The 24,494-nt window shown below is 41.0% G+C and overlaps 1 protein-coding gene across 7 annotated transcripts in view; it reads right to left on the bottom strand.

The window, feature by feature from the left end:
• The window catches only part of palld (palladin, cytoskeletal associated protein), a 63,671-nt gene extending 39,435 nt beyond the window's left edge, over positions 1-24,236 (bottom strand). For 3 of the 7 annotated variants that reach the window (XM_067597626.1, XM_067597629.1, XM_067597627.1), the window contains exons 1-6: positions 24,035-24,235; positions 21,460-22,452; positions 2,419-2,594; positions 1,996-2,059; positions 759-876; positions 548-610 (exon numbers count right to left, since the gene is read on the bottom strand). In XM_067597626.1, the coding sequence (XP_067453727.1) occupies positions 548-610; positions 759-876; positions 1,996-2,059; positions 2,419-2,594; positions 21,460-22,451 (1,413 nt within the window). In that variant the 5' untranslated portion in view covers position 22,452; positions 24,035-24,235. Of the gene's footprint in view, positions 1-547; positions 611-758; positions 877-1,995; positions 2,060-2,418; positions 2,595-9,419; positions 9,440-21,459; positions 22,453-24,034 lie in introns of those variants that run through there. The other 4 variants (XM_067597631.1, XM_067597632.1, XM_067597628.1 and 1 more) reach the window with 3 other exon arrangements.
• Positions 24,237-24,494: the final 258 nt, after the last annotated feature.

Below are 24,494 nucleotides of genomic sequence, written 5' to 3'. Positions count from 1 at the left end.
AAAGGCAAAGAGTCTAAGTGCATGTGTTTTAGGTTCTGTGTATATACTGTGTGTATCTAGAGCTGTTGTCATGGTTTGGGCAAGGTCCCTCCGTTCCAATTACGGGAAATCTCAAAACTACAGTGTACAAGATATTTTAACCAATAGTATGCTTCTAACTTTGTGGCAACAATTTGGGGAAGTTCCTTTCTGATTCATATCAATGCCTCTGTGAATGCAGGAATGTCTATTAAGAAATGGTTTTACAAGACTGGTGTGAAAGAACTGGTCTGCACAGAGCCCTGACCTCAAACCCGCCCCTTAAGAATGAACTGAAACACAGACTGCAAGCTATGTCCTATCAGCCAACATCAGCACCGGACCTCACTAACGTTGTTGTAGCTGAATGGGATCAAATCTTTCAGCCAGATTACAAGATCTTGTGGAAAAAAATTTCAGAAGAGTATTAGTGCCCATGGTTTTAGAATGACATGTTCAACAATCACACACTGTATGGGGCTAATGTTTGAATGTCCACTTACTTTTGACCATTTGTATGCAGACTTACCTTGGTGAATATAGGAGGACCTGACACATCAGCACCATACAGTGATGACACCGGGCTCTGCATCTAGAAGACAACAAAAACTTACTTTCTGAACTGGTGGAGTTCATTCAGAAAGGGGTCTGCTCGTGTCACTGAAGAGAATTTTCCAGATCTTTGACCATGTGTCTGAACTTATGAGGCCCTAATTCACTTTGTACTTCAGATGGCTTACTCGCTGCGGGGGCTGAGACAGGGACTGGACCAGCGTGGAGCGATGAGGAAGGACCTCAGGGGTTTTGGGTGATGATGACCGTATTGTCAGGGACATTGAAGTGGTCTTCTTCTGCACTCTAAAATAAGCAAAGCATAAATCAGCACCAAAGAAAAACACTTTGCCAAGAAAAAAGGAGGAATTTCACTACTCTATATGCTTTTAGTTAAAATATGATACTTGAATCAAAGAAAATTGGCTCCACAGCAATTAAGATGATATCAGTGTTCTTGGCCTCAATGTATAAACAGAAAGGGAATCAGGAAGTGGTCCAAATGGAGGCAAATTTATACATAGAGATAATAATCAAAAATATTTAGAGAACTAGACATCACTCGGAGAGGGCACTTTTAAATCCTCAAATGCAAGTGAATTAGAACTATTACTAAACTACTAAATTTCATGGCAATCAATCCAATAGTTGTCGAGACATTTCACCCAAAACCATAAATTTCAACCTTATATATGGTTTCCTCATAGAGGAAAAGTCAGGGTGTCATCCTCTGGATACCACAAATATTTTTAGCCATGGTGCTAGCATGACTAAAAATTTAAAAAGTTCAAAGATGTCCTATTTTGCAATGTTGTAGGCTTTTAAGAATACATGCACCCACATCCACATCTGCTCTTTCACACATGGCCTAACTTCACACCAAATGAACAAGTAAAAAAGTTTTTGAGATTGCTAAATAACAGATAAACAAATGGGACAGAAAACAAAATCTCCTTGACAGAGACTACCTAGAGTTGGAGTTTGTGAACAAACAAGAGAGAGGCAAAGAAATACAACACAATCAAATATCTATTGGACTCAAGACAGTTAGATGTATAAAGACCAGGACTAACAAATATTTTCAGTGCAGTAGAAGAAAGATTTGTGAGGGAAGACAGAAAAGTAAAAGAAGAGAGTGAAAGTGGACAGGGGGTTAAAAGTTTAACATTTGACATAAGTACAAGGGACAACCCTGACAGTTTTTTTTTTTTTTTTTTACCATATTAACCCTCTACACCCCATTATTTAGATGGTGGCCTATGCACTGGGTCAGAGTTATGGCTCTTTAAGTGCCTTTTAAGGGTCTAGTTAAATAGCAGTAGGCAGCAGACCTGATTAGCAGCTGAAGGACTCAGTTAACCTGTTCAGGGGTTCAAGGTTCATTGGGTCATGGGGTCACAAGCGGTCATGCAGAAACACACTTACTGAGGCATGGTTCCTGATCTGGACTTTGATGCTCCTTCTCCTTCTGAGTCTGATGATGAAGCTCCTGCAATGGGACAAAAAGAATTCCTGTATGATACAGGCCACCTCTTCAATAGTAAAAAACTCAAATATAAAAAATAAGACAGATCAACAGATTCCTGGGAAACTGCGCTGCTGTTTTTATATGTGTTATTTGTATGTCAAAGCTGTGACTGTATTTCTCATAAACCCTGTATACAAATCATGTTGCTGCTTGTCCTTGTAGCATATCCACTCTTATCCACTAATGATGAAATCTCTGTTGTGCTGGAAGAACAGATTTTGTGCCACAAAGCAATATTCACTTTGTCCTGTAAAGCATTGCAGCAGATTAGCAACCATGGAAGCCCACATAATGTGAAAATTGTCAATTTCATTGCTGACCTTCAATGTAAACCTCAGCAGAGGTATTGTCTGCTCCGAGACTGTTGGAGGCCACGCAGGTATAGCGTCCTGTGTCGTCCTCAAAGGCTTCTGCAATCACCAGTGTGTGCAGGTCACCATCCCTACTGATCTGTATGTCAGGAGAGCTGAGCAGCTCACGGCCTTCGCAAAACCACCTGGGGGAGGAGGTGAATCACAATTTTGGTTACTTTCACATGTTATGCTAGTAACATTACATGCATGCTTTGTCCAAAGCAGCTTGCAATAAGGTTACAATGCAATAGAAACAGCAACTGAATTGCAGTTGAATTGATACAATGTTTCAAGAAGAGTGACACACATTAAGTCATGAAAGGACAGGTTCACAATTTGTCTGTCCTAAAACAACAGTCAGGTGCCCATATGAACATTGAAACAGGTTTTTCTCGCTGTAATCATTCAGACTGGTGCTCCACATAACTGGTGTTAACGCTAGCAAACTGCACCATCTTGAGTGATAAACACAGCTAGCATTAACCAGAGCAGAAAAACTGATGTTTAAACTTATAAAACATAAAACCTGATAAAACACACTATATCTCATTATGTCGCCTAGCCTATATACATACATTTCAATTAACTATTACCTGATTAAGCTGGATTGATTTTTGGAACTGTCTTAGGTATACAATTATGCATTCAAATCGCTGACATAATATGGTTAATCAATGGTCCCAGAGATTATCAGTCATATAATGTCACCGTTGTCTTGTGGCCTTTTGTCAAAAGATATAAATGAATATTCCAGTAAAAACTTACATTATAGACTACAAGTAAAAGGAATTATTACTGAAATGTATGTCCCTTTTCAATTAATCTTATCTGACAAGCAAAGGCTGTTACTCTTCTTGACAAATATTTGAGCTTAAATATACCTTTGCCAAATATAATGGAGGCCAATTTAACCAACATTAATAACTACTCACACACGCCCTCTGGGCATGTCTAAGTTTATCTGTCAAACATCAGCCACCCTGAGGCAGCAACAAGACACTGTGTTACGGGAAGCAGATACACCCTTCCCCTCCTTCCAATCAGAGGCCTGTGTGTCTGGGCAGGCGCCTGGGCCATGTCCCATCTCCCTGGGGTCTACTGACATGGACTTTGTTCCATGATCTAGGACCCTGGAGGGATGAGAGAGTCTAAAACACAACCAGCTTCATCCGTCTCATCTCTCTTCACAGGGTTATGATTAAAGCCGATCTCCCAGCACCATGTTACCACATCAAATACAGGATCAAACAACAGGGGTCACATAGCTCATCTCCTACAAACACACACACATAAGTGCTGCCCTCAAATGTCAATATTGTGTGAATCCGTTGCTTAGTACATTACAAGTACATTATGACACATTCATTCAAAATACTCACACTCCACACACTGCACAGCCTATCATACCCTATTAAAAAAGAGGGCATATACTGTCTGTTGTTCACCTCTCGACCTCTGCATTGACAAGTCAAGTCAATTTGATTTATATTGCGCCAAATCACAACAGAAGTTATATCAGGGCACTTTTCACATAGAGCAGGTCTAGACTGTACTCTTTAATTTACAGATACCCAGCATTTCCCCATGAGTAAGCACTTGAAGACAGCAGCAAGGAAAAGGGGGCAGGAATTCCCAAAATGCCAGAAGAACAGCTGTTCTGTCTGTCCAGAGCCCTGACCTGAGGACATTCCAGCTATCTCGGAAAGCTGCATAAAAATTCCCAACATCCTGCTGCGTGGCCATTATTCGATTTCATACACTCTGGTGTGTCAGTCATGCAGCAGGCCAACTCCTGTTCCAGAAAGCAATCCATCAGCCAAAATATTCAGACAACACTTCATACTCTAGGATTTACACCTGACAGAGTGGGTGTGAGAGCGGAGAACGAGACAGAGAAAGTGAGTGAATGAATGGCAAGTACAGGAACAGGAGGTGAACGAGCATGAGTCAGGCTGGGTCAGACAGGAAAAATTATACGCTCTGCCATTGTTGAGACAGATCACACTGAGTAATTCGTCAGTGCCAGTGACAGGTGGAGCACTGTAGAGCCTTGTCACCCTGTTTTTGCTCGCTCTGCCGCTGTTTTAACGCCAAGTCCCCTGTACAATAGACTCTTCTGGGTAGTTCTTCTGTCTTATCACTTGATGAAGTGAAACAACGGAAACTTGGCTGGCTCTGTCACGCTGCCAGACGTCGGTGTGTTAAATGATAGGAAACAGATCGTGGCGTGAGACTAATGAAGAGTTGTTCATGGCACGAGCAGGAAGACCTTATCCAACTGGAGTATCGGCCCTTGAGGCCAAGAGTCATCCGCCACGCTTCAAACAACCCCGGCAACTATCTGTGTATCAAATACATGATCTAGACAGAGAGAGGCTGAGGCAATAGAGGGATCCTGTATAGCATGATTTTGTTAGATGACAAAGTACAAAACTGACAGCAGCCAGCAATTGAAAGTAAAAAGTTGATTGAGGAAACCAATATGTATGTGTGGTTTTAAAATCCATTTTTCCGGATTATAACCCGGCGGAGAAAAGGGAAAACAACTCCTTTGGGTGACTGCCATGTCTGATGGGAATTTGCATGAGAAACTCAGGTTTCCTTTGTTGGTTAAACCTCACGACTTTATTTTAAGTCACTTAGTGTATTAATCATAATGGTTCACTATGGATTTGGCAGCCATATGCTCTGAGTTTGATGTGGACCACACAATACAAATCCCCTTCAATATAGGGGAAATCATTTGGACATTTTTTGAGCACCGTTAAATTAAACACATACAGGAAAGGGCTTAATGTAACACATGACATCATTGAACTAATGACTCTGGTTTTTGTGATGGGGGATGTTGGGGCTGTTAGAAGTACGGTAAGTGTGTGTTTTGTGTATGTGTGTAACTATAGTGAACAGAGGCGGACAAACAGTAGGGGGATGTGTTTTCAACAGGGTGGCCTGAATCTGTCGATATCCCAAGAAAAGAAATGACAGCATTTTCATGCAGCAACGTATGTGAACTAAAATGCAAAAGTAGAGTTGTAATTCAAGCATTCATCAGTGGTCTTGTGAGTTGGGGTTTTTTGTTAAAACATCTTCAGTAGTTTTCCACTCTGGTTATGGCTGAAAGGTTTACCAGGCTCTTCTTGCTGCATCTAAAACACAGACGATCTGCTAAGTGGTAGTAAAGGAATGGAAATGTAAATTTGTTTTGGGCACAAAATTTGACGAAACACAGAAAAGGGGCACAGGACTCAGCTTGTGTTCCTCTGAGGCTTGACTGAACATAAACTAGGAAGCACAAACCATTCCCAACAAGCACAACAATAAAACCCCTTATTAATCAACCTTAATGATCTACCATTATGCATAATTACTGAGTAAACTCATTTAGAGACAGACTGTAATGTTTATTTAATCCCTTCTCCATTTCTGTGGAATGTGCTGAACATTGTGCTAGGCCTAAACTGCATGGTGTGTTTTCCCCAGATGGGGAGTGGGGACTTTGTTGAGTCACATACAGTCTAGCCGGCAAAAAAGGAACTCAACCATCAATAGGCTCATTTTGAGGGGAAGCAGGGCGTGTTAGAATAGCAGTCACTCAGTGCTCTGAGAAAACCGAGTAAAGGTAGGAATCTCTTGGCAGAATATAACTTTACCACCCATTTCCTCTTAACACAATACCATTATAAAACACAGCTATTCAAAACATGCATACCAAATAGAGGAGAGTAAATCCTTCACGAGACACGCCTCACCTCTTCATTCATCTCCCACCCATGAGGCACCCACCCAGCCAAGATGGTGATTAAACATCCCGCCTTCACCATCGATCCTGTCACCAGCTCTCTGAGTAAAGATAGCATGTGAGAAAGCAATTATACGCAACTCATTTTAGACAATTGAGGCCAGATGATGGCTCATATCAACGGGAGGATGGTCTTGTTCTCATGGTGCTCCCTCTGCTAACCTATTCACATTTAGATGAAGAGAGCATTCCACAGAGGAGGCCAAACCAGAGCCTGTTGCCCTGGCCTCCACAGTGCGTGCTAAGGGCCACACTCTCCTCATCTGACCCTGTTGTTATTTGCTGCTGTTGATGGAAAATTTTTTGAAGCAAGGCTCAGTTTCACCACAAACCCAAACGAGTGGAGGCCAAAGCGGAGGGAAGAGAAAAAGAAATAAGGAAGATTCAATCACAAACTGACCTTGACAGGATGTAGGAGTGACAAGCTTGCGTAAACACACCCACCCACCAGTCATTCAACAATCAATATAGGATGTAAGGCATGGATAGAGTAGATATATATTCCCTGAGACATGTTTGTCTCTGTTTTTAACTCCCAAGTTTTCTCTCAGTGTGCAGTTTCTAGGCAACGGACCACAGAAGTCAACAAAAGTAAAATTGGACAAGAAGAGCGGCATCTAGGCTGTCTTTATCTCTAATTACAAACTACAATAGAGGTCAGCTGAGACTATCCAAACTCTATAGCAAGCAATGTTAGTTTTATTATCCACGACAGAGAAATCTCCTAATTCATGCAAACATAAAATGGAAAGCAGATTAGGTTCCCTCTTTCCCATGCATGCTGACTGAAGCCAACAATAAATGGAGTTCTATAAGGCTCAGTAAAAGCACAACCTCACTATAGCCGCAAAATATTGATCCCCACCACAGCCCTCCTTATTATACAGTAGTAATTTTCTATAATACCATATAATGCATAATTTACCTGCCTTACAGGTATGTAGTGGTACCAATATTGGAATCTATCCTCCCTAACACACAATCACAGAGAAAAAAGCATTTTATGTAACAACATTAAAGCTGCACTAATCAATTTTAAAAAATAAATAAATAAATGGTTCAAAGCCACTGTTTAGACCATGTGAAATGTGAAAGGGTTCGCTCATAATGACAAACCCACAGAGAATTATCATATGGGTCTGCAGTTCCCCTCAGTTCTGCACAGCATTTTAATGTCTTTCAGCTCATTGTTTTGGTTTTATGGCCTGCAACTTTCACTGCTCTCACAGCATTGTTTCCAGATACAGCAGGCAGCTGTTCTAAGTGAAATTGTTCTGCCCAGCACCAAATACCAGACAGACAAAATTAGCAACTAGCTGGTGAATGTAGCGGAGCATTTAGCAAGCTAATTACTGACTTATATTTCTCATGAGTAGGTGAAGACTGAAACAGAGCTAAAGGAAGAGCGAATACTGGAATTATGTTCAACTAGTCACCAGAAATACAACTCCAAATGAATGCTAATGTTGCTCCATGTCTGCTGGGTGTATAAGAAGGCCACTGTTTGCTAACATATTATCCCTATCAACATTAGAAGGCCATAATATGTCAAATGTTTGTGTGTGATGTTCTGCCCTCAAGTGGCCAAAAATGCAACTTGTGCTGCTTTAATGTATCGGTCTAATTTTATATTGCTTAGTAAACATTAGCAGAGGTAGTTTGTACCAGACTGTTCATTATTTAGTATTGATGAGTTTAACAAACATAGTTTAATGTTGGGAGAAAGTGTTGGTATACTACTATTTTGAGCATTGTGGGACTGAATAATCTTAAATGACAAATTTGTTCATAAGTAGTTCATGTCTGTGTGTTTATAATCTAAATAAAGCTGCAGTACATGTATTTGTCTTTAAGTGTTGCCATCTGGACTGACAAAGAAATATTAGCACTCCAGAGTTGAGTTTAAGTGTTCTGCTATGTAAACACAAATGTCCTGATTAAAGATGATAAATGCTGGAATCCATCTTAATAAAGCAGCAGGAGCCATTTGATGATGGAGCCACGCTAACTGGGGCACAGGATCTCGGGTCAGAGTTCACTGGAATATTCCGGACAACAGACAGCTGCAGATGACAGTTGGAGCTCTGACCGGAAGCAACTAAGGACATTTTTCTCCCAGGAATTTTAACCAAAAGGGAGGGTAGCTACATTTGCAAAGTCTCCTTCATGTTGTCCATCAACAGACATTGTCCACTGATGCATTACCTCAGCGTTAGTGTGCCAAGCAGACAAATGGTCCAGACTGAATCATCATGGGCATTAATATAAAATGTCAAGTATTCAGATTGTGATTTGTTTATTGGTAACTACTATATACACTGCTACTGTACACACAGTTCTTGCAGTTTAAATCAACTGTTCAACTGTATCAGTCAGTGCAGGAATTCATTTTTTAATTGAATCAAGTGTGTGTGTTTGTGTGTTTGTGTGCATCTATGAGTGTGTGTGTATGTGTGTGTGCATCTATGAGTGTGTGTGTGTGTGTGTGTGTGTGTGTGTGTGTGTGTGTGTGTGTGTGTGTGTGTGTGTGTGTGTGTGTGTGTGTGAGAGAGAGAGAGAGAGAGAGAGAGAGAGAGAGAAACAGGGACTGAAATAATGACAGACATGGGCAGCAGCTGAGCTACAAATGCAATCACCTCGGCATTCATGGGGATGCCCCCACCTGCCGTAACACACACACAAACACACACACCACACACACACACACACACACACACAAACACACACACACTTGCATGCACACATACACATATTCAACTTAATTTCAGTCAGTCTTGTCAGAGGGCCCAGAGAAATCAACAGATTTAAAAGAAGTGAAAGGCAAACAGGCTTTTCATAGGTTCATTCATACATTCAAACAGAAATTACGCACGTTCAGTGTATCAGCTGTTGTTTCAGAGAGACACACTACATTTTTCCTTAGTTAAAAAATAAAAGTTATCAATGTTCGCTTAACAGACCAAAATCCCCAGCCAGGTTCAATGAGATGTTAACCACATGACCCTACTCTCATTCAAGGTGAGTGAGTCCTGAGTCTGATAATCTCCCTTGAAACAATCATGTATGTCTCGACTGTGAAGATCAAATAAAAGAGATTCACCACATAATCTCTCACCTGAGTATACCAGCAAATGATATCGCTGATTAAGATGGTTGTTTAGCTTACCTGAGCCGGCGACCTGCTCCCAATCAGAGTAATCAAATTCACTAATGATTCCCTTGATCTTAGGTTGCACACAGAGACTCTCCTCCTGACAGCATGACACACACTGAGCCACTGACACTCTCACACCGGGACTGCCACTCTGAGTCATACAGTCAGACATACACACAATGCTTGGACTGAGCAGAGGGTTGAGAGGGAGGGAGCAGCCCAGAGCTGCCAAATTCCACACAAGACAGAGGGGCAAAAAAAAAAAAAAATGTTAAACACTAATTTAAAGACAAAAACTGTTTCAGTGCAGCCCATGTTAAATTCATTCATGTAATTCCAGTGGTTGGGAGAATGGTCTTCTTGTTTTTTCTTGTTGATACCCAAACTAGTCAGACCCATGGACTCTAATCCCATCATGACTAAACACAGGTAAACTTCCTCAGATGTGGTACATTTTGTTTGATACATTTTGAAAAGCAGATCAACAACATCATGTAATTTTCTGGCTCTTTCTTTGTGAATCTCCCAAACAAAAACAAAACTTGTGATTCGTTTGGTTTTGCTGCCTCTATACATGCCCGGGCCACAGTCTGCTGACCATCAAAAGCACCACAGCAAACCCTGGGCTTGGGCCAAATAACCCTGTCACCATGGAAACCCTGGAGGCTATGATCTGTGACTGCATGAAGGGATAATGATGAAAATAAAAGATGACAAAGCTACAGTATGTACTACAGTGTGACACAAATACAGGGGGTACTAAACAAACCGGACCTTGATGAATCCCACATGCCAGAAGTAAGTAGGCCACTTAAAAAGCCCAGTTAGGACTGAACAAAAATAGCTTGGATAAGTCAGGATCTAAATAGACCACTCTGAGTTGGCAGCACCTGGCATGTACAAGACAGATGGCTGTGGCTACTGTGTCTGGTCATGCTTTGTGCACACACATACACACAAAATGAGACCATATAATAATCCCGAGCGCTCCTAACGCCAAATTCACCTAGGTCAGCAAATATAAATGTGGTATTTGTGGTTTGGTTAGAGCAAGAGGGATGATTTCTGATGCACAGTCCAGCACAGAATGAAAGGGTGTGGTGTGTTTCACTCTCTGCAGGGGCTCCATTCAGGCTTTAAGACAAGCAGAAGTAGTGATATTTTTGGTCACTGTCAGTGAAGACCCTGAGAGCTCACCGCTGGGACGTGGCAAGTGGGATTATTTGTGGTGCTTGTTACTAGGAAGGTCTGCTCTGCCTGTGTTTGTGTTGACTGTACGACATAAACATCTACGATGAGAACAACACACACCTAACAATGTCCTGTCCTAGTGGCACACACTGTAATCATGCGGTTCTTTTATTTAAATTCTTCTGGTTTGTGGAAGAACTCGCTCCCATTTGTAGTGATAACAACATGAAAAGCACCGTACTTCCCCTAAGTGACTATAAAACATGGGTTAATAAGAGGAAGGGCTTTTACGGTCTCTGGATGTTCCCATTAATTAGCAAATGACTGACAGCGGCCTTCTCTGGCCCGCTGCTCCGTCTGACTGGTCTCCTCCTCGAGAATTAAAACAGAATTCAGGAAAATCTTTCCAAGATATGAGTCAACAAGAATAAAGAGATTCCTCCCTCGAAGCAGCATGCTGAATTTATTAATATAAAAACAAGCACAGGTGCACATGGACGCATGAAAGCGCTCTCTCACACACACAAATGCAGAAGAAATGTCTCATTCACACCACAAACAAGCAAACATTCATGTGTATTCAATCAGACTCCCACTTACGCTCACTGTTTCATTGTTTGAATAAGGACTTTCAAGGGTCAGTTGAAATCACAGAAAAATGGGGGCATGTTGCCACGGCATTTTCTGTTTTCGCTCCAAGGAGACCAAATGACACTAACAAAAACAGAGACTATGTCCTCTAATGATGTCATACAGTGAGGACAATATATCCCAGGAACTGTCAAATAATCCAGCATGAAAACCAACATAAGCAACATCCAGGAGAGCCCCAAATTAAACATATTAGACATATAAAATAAATGAGTCTGCATATTTAAACAGCAGCCTCTACTAAAAGGAAAAGTCAACATTAACAAGATCAGACTCTTTCTTGCTGTTTTTGAGACCAGCTTAGATATCACAAATGTTTTTGGCACTTTGTGAATTGTTTGTACAATAACAACCTTTCTGGGTACATGTGAGTTTAATTCTGTAACTGGATAGTTTTGGGATGGAGGAATTTATTTTTTAATTATCAGGGAAGCCATCATGGGCCTAATTAAGCCAAACTTTAGAAGTCCCCTGCTCACACCTTTAGCAGAAAGGATCGTTTAAATCAGATGTTTCAGAAAATTTCATTAATTTACAAAGTTCTTCCATTACCACAATCATCGATCTTCCTGCCACTGAGTAATTACAGCTGGAGACAAACCACATAACAGTCTGTGTCAGCGCTAATTTTAGGTATGTATCATAACTTTCTGGGAACAACAATTAGATGGAGTTAATGCAATAGCTCAACCGCACAGCTCAGATCTGTGGTCACATGTATGGTTATGTTCTGAGTCATGTGCAGCACTACTACTTCAGCAACTGTCATTAGTTTAAGAAATTCTCTCTTATGTATTTACTCTCTGTCCTGACTTAGTTGGCATCCGGTTCACTTATTTCCAGGTGCATCTGCTGACTCAAGAAACTTTTTATACAGAGGAAGCAGCATACTTCTGGCCATCTGTAGGCCAAGACAAGTAAATGTACCGAAAAAAACAAATGTGCATAATTCCCGTTCCAACAGCCACCCACGACCTTGCTGCAAACATACAAAAACATCTGTTTCCATGGCAGCCAAACCACCTCTGCAGGTGTGTGGGTGGATCAGTACTCTTGACTATTTTCAATTCTGAAGCCAAATCTTAGCCAGCCTGAGATAGTCTTGAAGAGTGGAGATAGTAAGCAACACACTTCACAAACTTGAGTCAGCGCTGAACTCAGAGGGGACCGGTTACACCCTGTTATTCTGCCGTGTTAAAGAATGAAAAAGACAAGATATTGCTGTAAGATATTGCCAACAAAATACTACTAGAAGAGATAAAAGGCAACATGCCAAAGTTGCTGTAGTCAGGGATTGAACTCTGCAACCTCTCCTCCTCACTCTGAATTTATGGACTCAGATCTAAACTCTGATCAGACACATATGAGCTAAACATGGAGCATCTTCCTTTCTTGCCCCTCCCCTTTCCCTCATATGAAACCAAACCCTGCAGACCCTCCACTCCAACTGTCTCCCCCCCATGATATCAGGAGCTTCAGCACTGAACTGAAAGGGGGGGGGAGAAGAGAGAAATTTTATTCAAGTGAAAGACAAAAGACAAACTGAGCAAGAAAGATACATATCTTGAGTTCCTACGCGAGACAGTTTAACATTCACACAGCTGTTATCCTGTCACATGTACATGGGAAGGAAGACTTGAGCTTGTTTTTATGAGTCCCATATGACCTCTCGTCTGCTTGTAAAGCAAGCACCCCAGTTTTTACAGTTTTAAGATGAATCCTGACACACAAAAAGCACCAAGGGACTCTGCTGTTATTTCTATACAGGCAACAAAACACTCAAAAGAAACACAAACACATACGTATAACAGCACACGCTAAATTCCACCACCACAGCATTGTCAAAGATGCATAATTGAATTGGGCTCAACATCAAACACGGCTCTTTGGCAGCCGCACAGGAATCCAACGTCCAGGAAAAATAACAGCCTAAAATATCTCATCAAAAGGCAGATTACTGTAAGCTGAATCTAATGGCCATGCCTTATCAAGCATGATGAATAGCAGAGAGTCATTTAACAGGTGAACAGAGGAATGTAACCCAGTGCTTACTGTTCACAGGCCAGCTGTGGAACAGACCCTGAGGCCCGGATGACTCAAAACTACAAACCTTAACTGAGTGCAGAACAGAGACAGACAGGACCAGAGTGTCTCGGGGGGAAACTGGAGTCCTTGCCATAAACAGGCTCTGGAAATGTGGCAGATCTGTGATGCCTCAGCCACTCCTAAACTTGTTTATGTGTACTAGGCTAAAGTTTTCAGTGCACTATACTTTAAATAGTGAAGTTTCTGGCCTGTATTTGCTGTGAGGTTGAAGTAATTTGAGCTGTTGTGATCTGGCTGAAAGTAGTTTGTCTGAGCATTCATGTGTCACTGACCATGGGAGGCAGGATGGAGATGGTTAAGTGTGTGTGTGTGTGTTTACTGATGAGGTCAAACAGGCCCACTGACACTCGGTGCGGAGGAGAGGCTTCAGTACAGAGGAAAGATTTATGGAGTGTCCTCTGCCCATCCTCCTGTTGAACTTGTCTTAGATTACCATCCTCCTGCCGTGCATGACTGCTGCCTTTGTCCGCAAAAGACATGCTTCATATTAAATCTGGTATTCCACTTCTTCAACTGTCACTGATCCACTTATATAACTCTTAACAAATCTCATTTCCCTCTACTCTCACTCTGCTCCCTTTCTTATTTAACCCTCTCTCGCCCAATTATTAGGTTTAATAGTAATCTATTGATGCTGTCTAGGTTGATTATCTACCACAGGTTAAAACATTCCTTTTTTTATTGTGTCATCTCATTAGTACATCCCAATTACACTGTTATAAATTAGGATAAAAAAGCTCACATGACAAATCCTTTTTCATTTTTTCATGCTATACAAGACTCATCCACTAAGCACTAAATGTGATTTCACCACGGTGTTGACAAAGAGCCCAGAATCTTTTTGACTGTGTGTATGATCCAGGCACAATTAGACGTATAACTGCTGGATTAATAGCTGCAAATATAATACACTTAATTTAATGCATATTATAATATATTTAACTGCTCAAGATTAAAAGATAGAAACATGAAAGGGACAAAAAAGGGAACAAACATCATGATTGAAGCTGCCTCGTGTAAGTCGTCCATGGTGGAAGCAAGTCGGTCTGACCGGATAAGAGGATTAGCATGAATTTTAGGATTGTACGTGATAATAGGTCAAAGTCAGGAGATTTCTAGCCTCTGAGGCTGGAGAGGGAGCAGGAAAAGTCTCACCTCGTTGGGTGAAAACTTCACACCCTGTCTCCAAGCCAGAGGAGGGCCAGGGGCCACCGCTGAGGCTTAGACAGGACAGCGCCATTCGTCACAACTGCCATTAACATACCACTGAGGAATCGCACTGACGTGTGTCCATCTGAGTGTTTTACTGCTGATATCTTGATGTGTACAAGTGTACAATCTGCAGTAGGCCAGATGTGACAGTGGTAGAGGTGGTGTGTAGTCTGTCCAGTGGTTGTGACAATGATACTCCAGCTCATAGTGCAAGTTGCTTTGTCTATTTATAGTTACCTCACAAAATTCTTTGGCAGCCTGCAGTGAACAAGCTCAAATGTACTCATGCCTTGAACACATCTTCTTACACGTATAGCACACAGTCATGAACACAGTTCAGTTATCAGCATGGTGAGAACTAAATCATACGTCAAACTGACTACCTCACATCAACTTGCAAAAACTCCATACAGTATCCATAGTTAAGCTTCCACCTTCTTAAATGTTTTCATGTTTCAGGAATGTTAAGTTTATGCGAAATAGCCCTCTTATAGTATTCATTTTGAGCATGAGTGCATCCCCACAGGCTCTCTCATTATTTGGAGCTTAAATATGAATGACATCATGCTTGCAAAAGTTTAACAAAAAAAAAAAAAAAGAGCAGGTATTAAAAATACTTTTTCCTTTCCCCTCCTCCTGCGGAGATCAAATGAGTCCATGAGGGAGAATTGAGAATTATGGCCCTCCTGAAACAGGCCAAACAGTCAGCATTACAGTCGGGCTACGTCATGAGTCAGCAATGGGTCACCTGCTATGACCTCATACCAAGACTGTTTCACAATATGTAAGAGGAAGTGCTACTGTAGCCATTTGCTAGTACAGTAACTACTTCTACAACAACAAGCTGGTGAGCCAAACTGACATCTTTCCCTCATCTGTGAGAAAATGTTGGAAGTCAAGTAAAAAAGTCTGCAAGAAATAAAGAAAAACAACTGACCAACCAAACCATTGAGAACATTTTTTCTCATGTCTTTGTATTTACTTAACATGGACATGTTTCATTGACATGAAATGGTTACAATCATGTAATTTTATGCTAAATGTCATTTTATGTTTTTTTATACTTCACATAAGTTGAATTCAAATGTTTTCTCCATTTTAGATGAACTGAAAAACATCTATATTGACATAACAGCTGGACCGGAAAACCATTATGGTAGATGTAGATGTGTTTTTTGGCCTATAAAAAAGAAAACATATAGATTATCTGTTTGATTCCCTGCCATCTTCATGTTTCATGTTTCTTATTTGCTTGAACCAGAAGAGCCCATAATGTGCATCTGTCCACTAAGCTGTCTGAACATTAAAACAGGGTCAGAATCTGTGGGAAAATACTGAGATTGAAATGAGGTTATAAGGTATAAGATAGTAGATGGTATACAAGGTATGATGTATATGATACATAATAAAACCAGGACAACTGATCATGTGACACAACTGTTTTTTAGGTGGGCTTTTTTCCAACTTTAGTTTCTCTGTCATGGTTTTGGTATCTCTGATCTAATTATTTTTCTTTCAGACTTTTTAATTGGTAATGTCATACAATGTCTCACCAACTATTTAAACTAAAATAAGAAAGCAAAATTGTAAAATGGTGAGTTGTAAGAGGGGAGTCAAATGGAAAAATTTGGGAAGTTTCACAACAAAGACATTTCGCAACAAATAATTGGTTTGTATGCGTGCGTGTGTGTGTGTGTGTGTGTGTGTGTGTGTGTGTGTGTGTCTGCGCGTGTACATTCTTTTGTGTCTATGTGCTGCTGGCCCCTATGGTCCAACTGATCAATATTAGCTCGAACTAAGTAGCATGTTTAAATTTAAACAAGGATCATACTATTTGACAACAAATTCCATCATCAATCTAAGGAATGTCGTCTTGTCCCGACGTTGGAGACACTGCCTTGTATGGATTTCATAGCAGAATTCATCGGCGGCCTCTCATCTTCCAAATGTTTCCCATGTGGTTTTGTGTATTTGGTTGAAACAAAGAAGCCACGGCAGCTCTCTACTGTAACTGCCCATCTCTCTTCATTCAACTGCAAGTCAAGTTTTCAAATACCTTGTTTGCACAGCAGGCAGTTAGGGTAATGACATGGAAGAGCATCAGACAAAATGCCTAAAATAGCACTCTGAGCACGCCACAATTGGAGATGGATTTTCTCTCTGTCTGCATTGCCATAGTGAGAAATCAGTCATCGGGCACCCGCAGCGTGTTTGGTGTTCTGCACAACCAGACCTCACACCATCAATTTTGTTTAGAAATGCTCTCTTTAACAGCACAAACACACACAAGGGTCTTACGCTGACTGCATGCATTCCCTGTTCCCTCATGCCAACAGCTAATCTTAACCCAAAACTCGCCCCTTAAAGACATAAAGAAAGCCCAAAATGACCTCAGACTGAAAAAATGCACAAAGTGCTTCCCACAAGGATACTGCACACACGCATGCACACATCCCAATACCAGAGATGCATCATTATAAACAGAGCATTGCATAAAACATTGTGTGTGAGGAGCATGAGGACATGCTGAAGAATACCAGGCGCTCAGCACCATACTCTGGCCTGAGACAAATTGTGGCTGGCCACAGAAGACCGCGCCCAGCACCCAACCACCAGGAATGTCTCTTTCACTGGCCGTGCAAAACGCTGGCATCAGCTCAGCACAAACTCATTAGTCTGAGAGAGCGAGGTGAGGAGGTGAGGAGGGGTGTCACCTGCTTTGACTGGCAACTGCATCAAAGGCCCTGCCCATGGGAAAGGAGCACTGAATGGAAATAAGGCATTTGAATTCAACCTTTGTGAGATTTTTTTAAGAGGGACACACATGCACACACATGCCTGTACACACAAATATAAATAACAGAATACACATACGTTCATAATCAAACTTTCATAATCATTGAAAAGGGGTAGGTTCTTAGCAGTGAGGAAAAAAAGTTGAAGGGAAGCCTTTTATCTTACTGTTGGAACACATAAAAACATGACCTAACCTCCGAGATGTATGCACACACATGCACTACGCTACACGTACACTATAAAATGTATGAGTTTAAATGGCAAACTAATGTTGAGCAAATTAATGTTTGAGCAAGTATTTACTGTATGGTTAGTGCTGATATTACATTTTAATTGTAGGTTAAAAGGTCTTGTGAATCATCAAGACATTCAGTATAATGTTCATTTGCAAGCCTTGTATTAAATTATATTGTAAACTCATCAAAACATATGTTAATAATGTTGCAGCAGAGAAAGCATTGACTCTGAGTTTCTCCTCCAGCTAAGATGCAGAAGACAAAACTACCACTGCAGCTGCACCTCTTAATATTTCACAATGTGCATATCTTAAAGATGCTTCCAGAAGATGTAGTTTTGTTTTGAATAATTAGTTATTTGCTGCCACCTAGTGTTCACAAACAGTAGATGGGCCAAAACAGGAAGTCACAGCATTTTTTTAACAGTGCACACACACATACACACGTGCACACACACATATGCACGTGCACACACACACACACGCACGCGCATGCACACACACATACACGATACTGAGTGCTTCTCATTGAAAGAACTCACATTGCCTTCAAAACACACAGTCCATCAAACAATTAAAACTGCAGCACACATGTGCACTCAGGTCAAGATTCTTCCACTGCGTTCTGTTATAATGGCTAAATTCACTTTCAACATGTTTTTAGAAGTTGCAAAGGAAAAGGGCAAAGTGCTTTGCTACACCTTTTACTTTTCCACTTCACTTCTCCCAGCTTTCCATTCATTTTCTCTCCATGTTATATAATGTCCAGTACTGCCACAATGTCTGGGCTCTCCTGTTTCCCTCTGGTTAAACATGCTACACACTACCTTCATATTCCCCAAGAAGGTGTGGGGAGATGTAGACTGGTGACTGAAAACGCCTTGTCATTGCATTGCCTGCATTCCTGTGCCTGGCTCCTGTTGGCCTGAAGACTATTTATACAGCCGCAGAAGAGGCCCTTCATGGCCTGCCGGGGAGATACATGTCCTGGGCCACTGACTTTATGTCCTCTGATTGCACAAACACCTAAAAACACATTGCTTGCTCAAAACTCCCTGAACCGGAAACTCTTTTACTCCAATGGGACTGTTTTGAAGGGTCTGTAATTATAAACTCAGACAAGACAAAGACTGGTTAAACCCACAGTATTTTAAATTCTAGGCAGGATTGCAAGGTTTCCAAAGAAGCCGAACATGTCAGGCTAAATGACACTGAAATGTGTATAAATTTATAACACATGTAGAGAAGTGCAGCTATAAACTGCATATTGTAATTGGATATTTCTCAAAATGCTGTAAAGTGCTGGAACAAGTAGACAAAGAATACATATGTGATGTTACATGGTGTGAAAAAACAGTTTCAGCATACTTAGATGTTAAGGATTAATTTGAAGGAACTATTTTGAATATTAGGGTTTAAAATAATCCGTATGGACAGTACAGTGATGCAGAATCACTCAAAGTCAGCCAGGAAAGCAACTATTTATGATGGAACACACAACAACACTCCGTGGAAAGACCGTCCTTACTGAAATCATGATATTCAAATAGGTTGCAACTTTAATTAGTTCAGGTATGTCTCTATAGTAAACAGCAAGGATGTTAACTGAGCTGTGAGGTTGACATATCTAGAAACAAGAGAGGAGTGTATTTTTAGTTTGCTGATCAACTGGTGTGAATAACCAGGGGCAGAGGTTGCTCTGCTCTCGAATGGAATAACAGTTCATCCAGGAATAAATTAGACAACGTCCCCGCTTCAACTGGCACAGGTACCAACGGATTAATGTGCTTACACAGAGTGGAAGATCCCCAACCCGAAACCAGGTGCTCTGCTTGTCAACACATCGGTAACTGTCACCCTCTGGCCGCCTCCCACCTCACTCACCTTATCTGCTAACAGGCAGACCAGTAAAGCTAGATCCTAACGCTCGGTCTGGTCAGCATCAGTCACACTGTGATACAAAGGTCTGTTCATATAGGTCAGTGCATTCTTGGATCATCTTGAAACTCTGAATGTTAGCAAGGAGGTTTTTACTAATGCTTGTGTGATTGTACTTCAGCAGGTAACATTCTGAATGATCAAGAAAATTAGTTTTCTTAAAGGATCAATTCACACAAATGAAAATCTAATTACTCAGACAGTTTTGATTCTATTTGTCCACGTTTTGAGATATCCACCTCTGAGATTTCTACCCCTATTCCAATAGAAATTACTTTTGTTTGTGGTGCATACAGCACACAAAAAAGAAGAAAATTCGGCAGAAACAATGTCTGTCCAAAAAACAATATCTCAGCTACTTTGGATAATCCACAAAGCTCACTGTCAACAGTTTTATTGGGACTTGTGAAAAAGAGGTTGTGATGTGCTTGAGGATTGTCTTTATCATGTAAAACACAAGAAAAATGCAGGTGCTCTTGAAGAAAAAGGTCATCACATGGAAGGAAAAACAAACTTCAGGTACTCATGCGTGGAGTAGGAACAAAAACACTAGGATTAATGTTAATCCTAGTGTTTTTGTTCCTGCTCCATGCATGAGTACCTGAAGTTTGTTTTCCTTCCAGTTTTTATTGGAACTCCTACATTTAAAAAATAATCCCATTGAAAGTATTTGACAGTGTTTTCTCTGGATTATCCAGATTAACAGAGATGCTGTTAATGAAAAGAGAGGTTGTTGTTGAAAACACACCATGACAAATATAATTTAATTTACTACCTCCATTGTATTAGAGTGGTAGCAGAAATCTCAAGAGACATATATCTCACAACCTGGGCAAATAAAACCTAAACTTCTAGCGGTAAGTGAGATGATCTTTTTTTAAACTGACCCTTTAATCAGGTTTTCATTGGCTCACTAATGTCAGGTCCAACTTTACAGTGGCCACCTTCAACAGTGTTAGTTTTTCAATATCAGAGAGGCCTTCACACATCACTTTGCAAACATACAAAATACAAGGTGTTACTATAAGAAAGCAGATTTATATCAGGACAATCAAGCAACTTTTCGCAACAGTGGACCACCCAACAACATTAACAACTCTGTCAAGGCTAAATGAAAAAGTCCTGGAATAACAAAAAACATTCTCCTTAATCTGTGATTAAGAAGTAATCCTTCAAAACCTGGTGAAATCACATGATGTTCACTGAGTGGAATAAGACAAGAGAAACTGAATAAGGCAACTGTTCTCTCGAACACTTGTCGTGTACACTTGAAAAATCTAAATCACTGGGGGGAATATATGAGGATTAATTCATGCCACTTAATTAAGTAATCACTTCATTATTGAATCAACTAAGAAATGTGCAAACAGATGTGAAAAGAGATAAAAGAATAGAAACACAAAGCAACAATGTGATCATCAAAAAATAATGAACAAATAAAACAAAAAAGCACTAGTAGAAGAATAAATCAAGCAAATGATGATTAAAATGACTACAATAAAACATATCATGACAGTGATTTAAAGTTATATTTTTGATTTGCTTATCTCTTCTTCTATTTCCCTTATATTTTCCATTTTTCCATTATAGTCATTACACCTGACCAGCTAATTAATAGACATTGACAGGTTCATATGCGAAACTCTAAATGAATTAGTTCAAAAGGCATTACTTATAGTGATGTTAACGATGGGGCTTTCAATGAGTGCATCTTGATATGCACTTCTTTAAATTTCTTTCACTGTTTCTTGCAGATAAAAAAGAAAAGAGCCCAAAAAAATATATATTCAAGTGTAAAAATCGCAGTCAGAGATACACTACAGTATTTACGAAGTGTGCTAAATACTAAATCTTATAAAAACAGCAGATACCAGTAAAATCCAACCCCCAAAATAAAGTCGTGTCAACCAGGTCAAACCTTACCTGACAAGTGGCTGAGGGTTTCCTGTAACTCGGCATTCCAGACGGATGGGGCTCCCCTCTGCCACCTCCTGACTCTTCAGCTTCTGGAGGAAGCACGGAGGTGACAGGGGTCCAGATGTGGCTGGAGCTCCAGAGTGTTGGTACCTTGCAGAACTCGCCACTCCAACCGGACCTCCAGGCGGAGGGCCCATGGCTGGCTGGCTGAACTGTGTCTGCTCTTGCTGGCCGGGAGGCAGAGAGGGAGCAGAGACTGAGCCCTGAGGGACTGGCCGCTGGCTATTAGGAGAAAGATAACCACTATCAGGAGAGGAGGAGTCCTCCTCCATCTGCTGCTCTAAATGAGTAGAACCTTTGAAGATGGATGAAAGCTCCTCGATGAAGGTGGCAGCTCGGCTACAGAACTCCGTGGCTGAAGATGCCCGATCATTCAGCTCAAGGCCTTCATGAACCAGCTTGGGTTTATCCTGCTTATAAACTGGCTGGATGGGTTTGTGGCAGACCACCTTCTCAACAGAGAACGGAGCCTCATTGGACACCTGTGCAGGATTGCTGAGGGGGGCGTTCTGACCGGAGGAGATTTTAACTGCTACATTGTCATCTGGGGAGGGGGCTTTGGTCTGGTGTTGCAGGTTTGGGCTCGTGGTGAGGTTTTCAGTAGTCTGGGTGGGTGTAGGGAGGGGAGGAATAGGTTGGAGAGCCTGCTCTTGAGAAGTAGGATTAGGGGGACCTAGATCTTCAGATTCAAATGTGTCACCAAAAGCCTCCCAGGCCAGGTCCAGACTACGATTAATCTCCTCTACGCTCAAGAAGGCAGTAAGATCTGCAAAGTCCCCATCTCCAGAATCCAGCTCTGTCATGGAGTCCATGTAGAGTTCCCCATCAGAGGATGCCTCGGAAAACACCCCCCCATCACCCTCCAAAATCCCGCCTCCTGCCGGGTCCTTCAGCAGCAGAGAGATGGGGAGTGGCTGATTCCAACTCCCGTCCTGCATCCTGAAATACACATCCAGCCTCAATATCCAGCAAATTACACACATTCACACTGTGGACAGTACAGTTAATACTGTAGATCAGCAGAGAGGGAAATGACAGACTGACAGAAGGGGAGTCAAGCTTAAAAAATAGACTTCACAATAGTGGATCACTTGCTCTACCATCCATAGCTGGCAGGATGAGTCAGGCCAGTGTTGTCTGGACACAGTTGGTGGGTATTAGCAGGTCATAGTGAACATGACTGGCATTTCTTACTCGCCCTGTTTCTGTCAGGACACTTCATCCTGTCACTCTGTTCTTTGTTGTTTTTACCTCACATATATTTTACTCCAAATTACATAAAGGTTGTATGAAAATAACGCTTCTTTTCATTATTGTTTGATTAATTTTTTGACAAATGAACTAATAATTTGGTCTATAAAATATCAAAAAGTACAGACAACATAGTCAAACCTTTTTGTTTTTTCTGACCAATAGTCAAAAAACCCCTCAATATTCTATATACAATGAGAGTAAGTGGAGGAAGGCAGAAACCAGAACATTTTCCTGATAAATTAAAGATGAATCAATTATCAAAACATTCATCGATTCATTTTCTGTCAATTGACTGATCCTTTCAGCAAGGATGTACATATTGCTACAGGTTAAAGAGATGAGCTACAGCTGTATCAGTCAAGTGACATCCTTTTATTTATATCATAGCTTTATGAAATAAATTTGTTAAATGTAACATTTTTTCCCAACTAAAGCTGTGCCATTTGGTGAACAAGTGACGTAGAACCTTCACATAGTGTCTGACAGCACGTGTTAAACCATCATCTGAAAATAAGGATGCACAAAACCACTCGTTTACATTTATATTCTCTAATGCATCCTCTTATGAGAGCTGTATGTAGTTTAGAGGTTGTATATTCAGCTTTGATCTCTCCAGACTTTGACTCTAGTATAGTATGTTGTGAAACTGTTGCTGTAGATGCATGTATGACGCAGCGTGACACTCAGCGCCTCATGGCGTCCTGAATACCAGCTGTTGTTATTTTTAATCCCTTGGGCTATGTTTCCCAGCAGAAGTGCAAAACCCACCCACCCTGAAGACAGGAGAGAGGTCCTTGAAACTCAGTCCCTATACCTTCACACACATACAGGTATAACTGGACATGCACAAATACACATACACTGACAGTCACTGGGTTGAAGGATTAAAGGAATAAACCAACACAGTCTCCTTCTCTATTATTAAAAGGAAAATAACAATGCAGCACTGATTAAATATGAATGTGGAAAACGTCTAAACACACAGACTGATTGACAGAATGTTAACAACTGTCAGTGCTGTTAAAGGCAGGGCGAGTTTCCATTACACTACTCCACCTCCCATTCCTCCTCGATTCATAGATCTTACAGCATGTTAACTTAAATTCTTGAAGTATTTCATATCCTCATTGTCACAGTATTTGTTAGATTTCATACACAACACTATATTTAAAGCAGCTGAACTCTTATAGTAAATGATTTAGGTCACTCAATAAACAATCAACAATCCAAACCATAAAATGCTGCTGAGAAACGGAGCAAAACTAACCTTCAAGTGAGCTTTTTTTCCAAATGCGTTCTCTTCGTTTTGCGGTTCCAGTTTTGTCTCGTTTATGAAGTAAGAATGAGCCAAAAAGAAGCTTCTCTTTCCAGAAGAGCAGCCTTATTGGTCAGACAGTCAGCAGGAACTCTCAGGTTCAGGGTCCAATTGCGTACTGCCTCTGCAGTGGCCTGCTGTCCCATCTGTCCCGGTCTCTAACTGCTCACTGTGTGGGGCTATATTTGGGCCCTGGCTCAGGTTTCACAGTCAGAATACTGGCAAGAGGAGAGAGTGTCGAGGTAGGCCGGGGGAACAGAAGGTATTGGTGACATTTTTTTCACAGAAACAGTATTTGTTAATCAAACATGGAAACACAGTGCTGGAGGGAGGCTTGCTTCAATAAAAAAATTACAGACTGTTGTACTACTGAAAACCACACACCCACAACATGTACTAATAAACCAGCACC

The sequence above is a fragment of the Thunnus thynnus genome, chromosome 8 (assembly GCF_963924715.1).
Source record: "Thunnus thynnus chromosome 8, fThuThy2.1, whole genome shotgun sequence".
Lineage (NCBI taxonomy): Eukaryota > Metazoa > Chordata > Actinopteri > Scombriformes > Scombridae > Thunnus > Thunnus thynnus.
The sequence above is the reverse complement of the archived record's forward strand: the minus strand, read 5'-3'. Positions and strand labels throughout refer to the sequence as shown.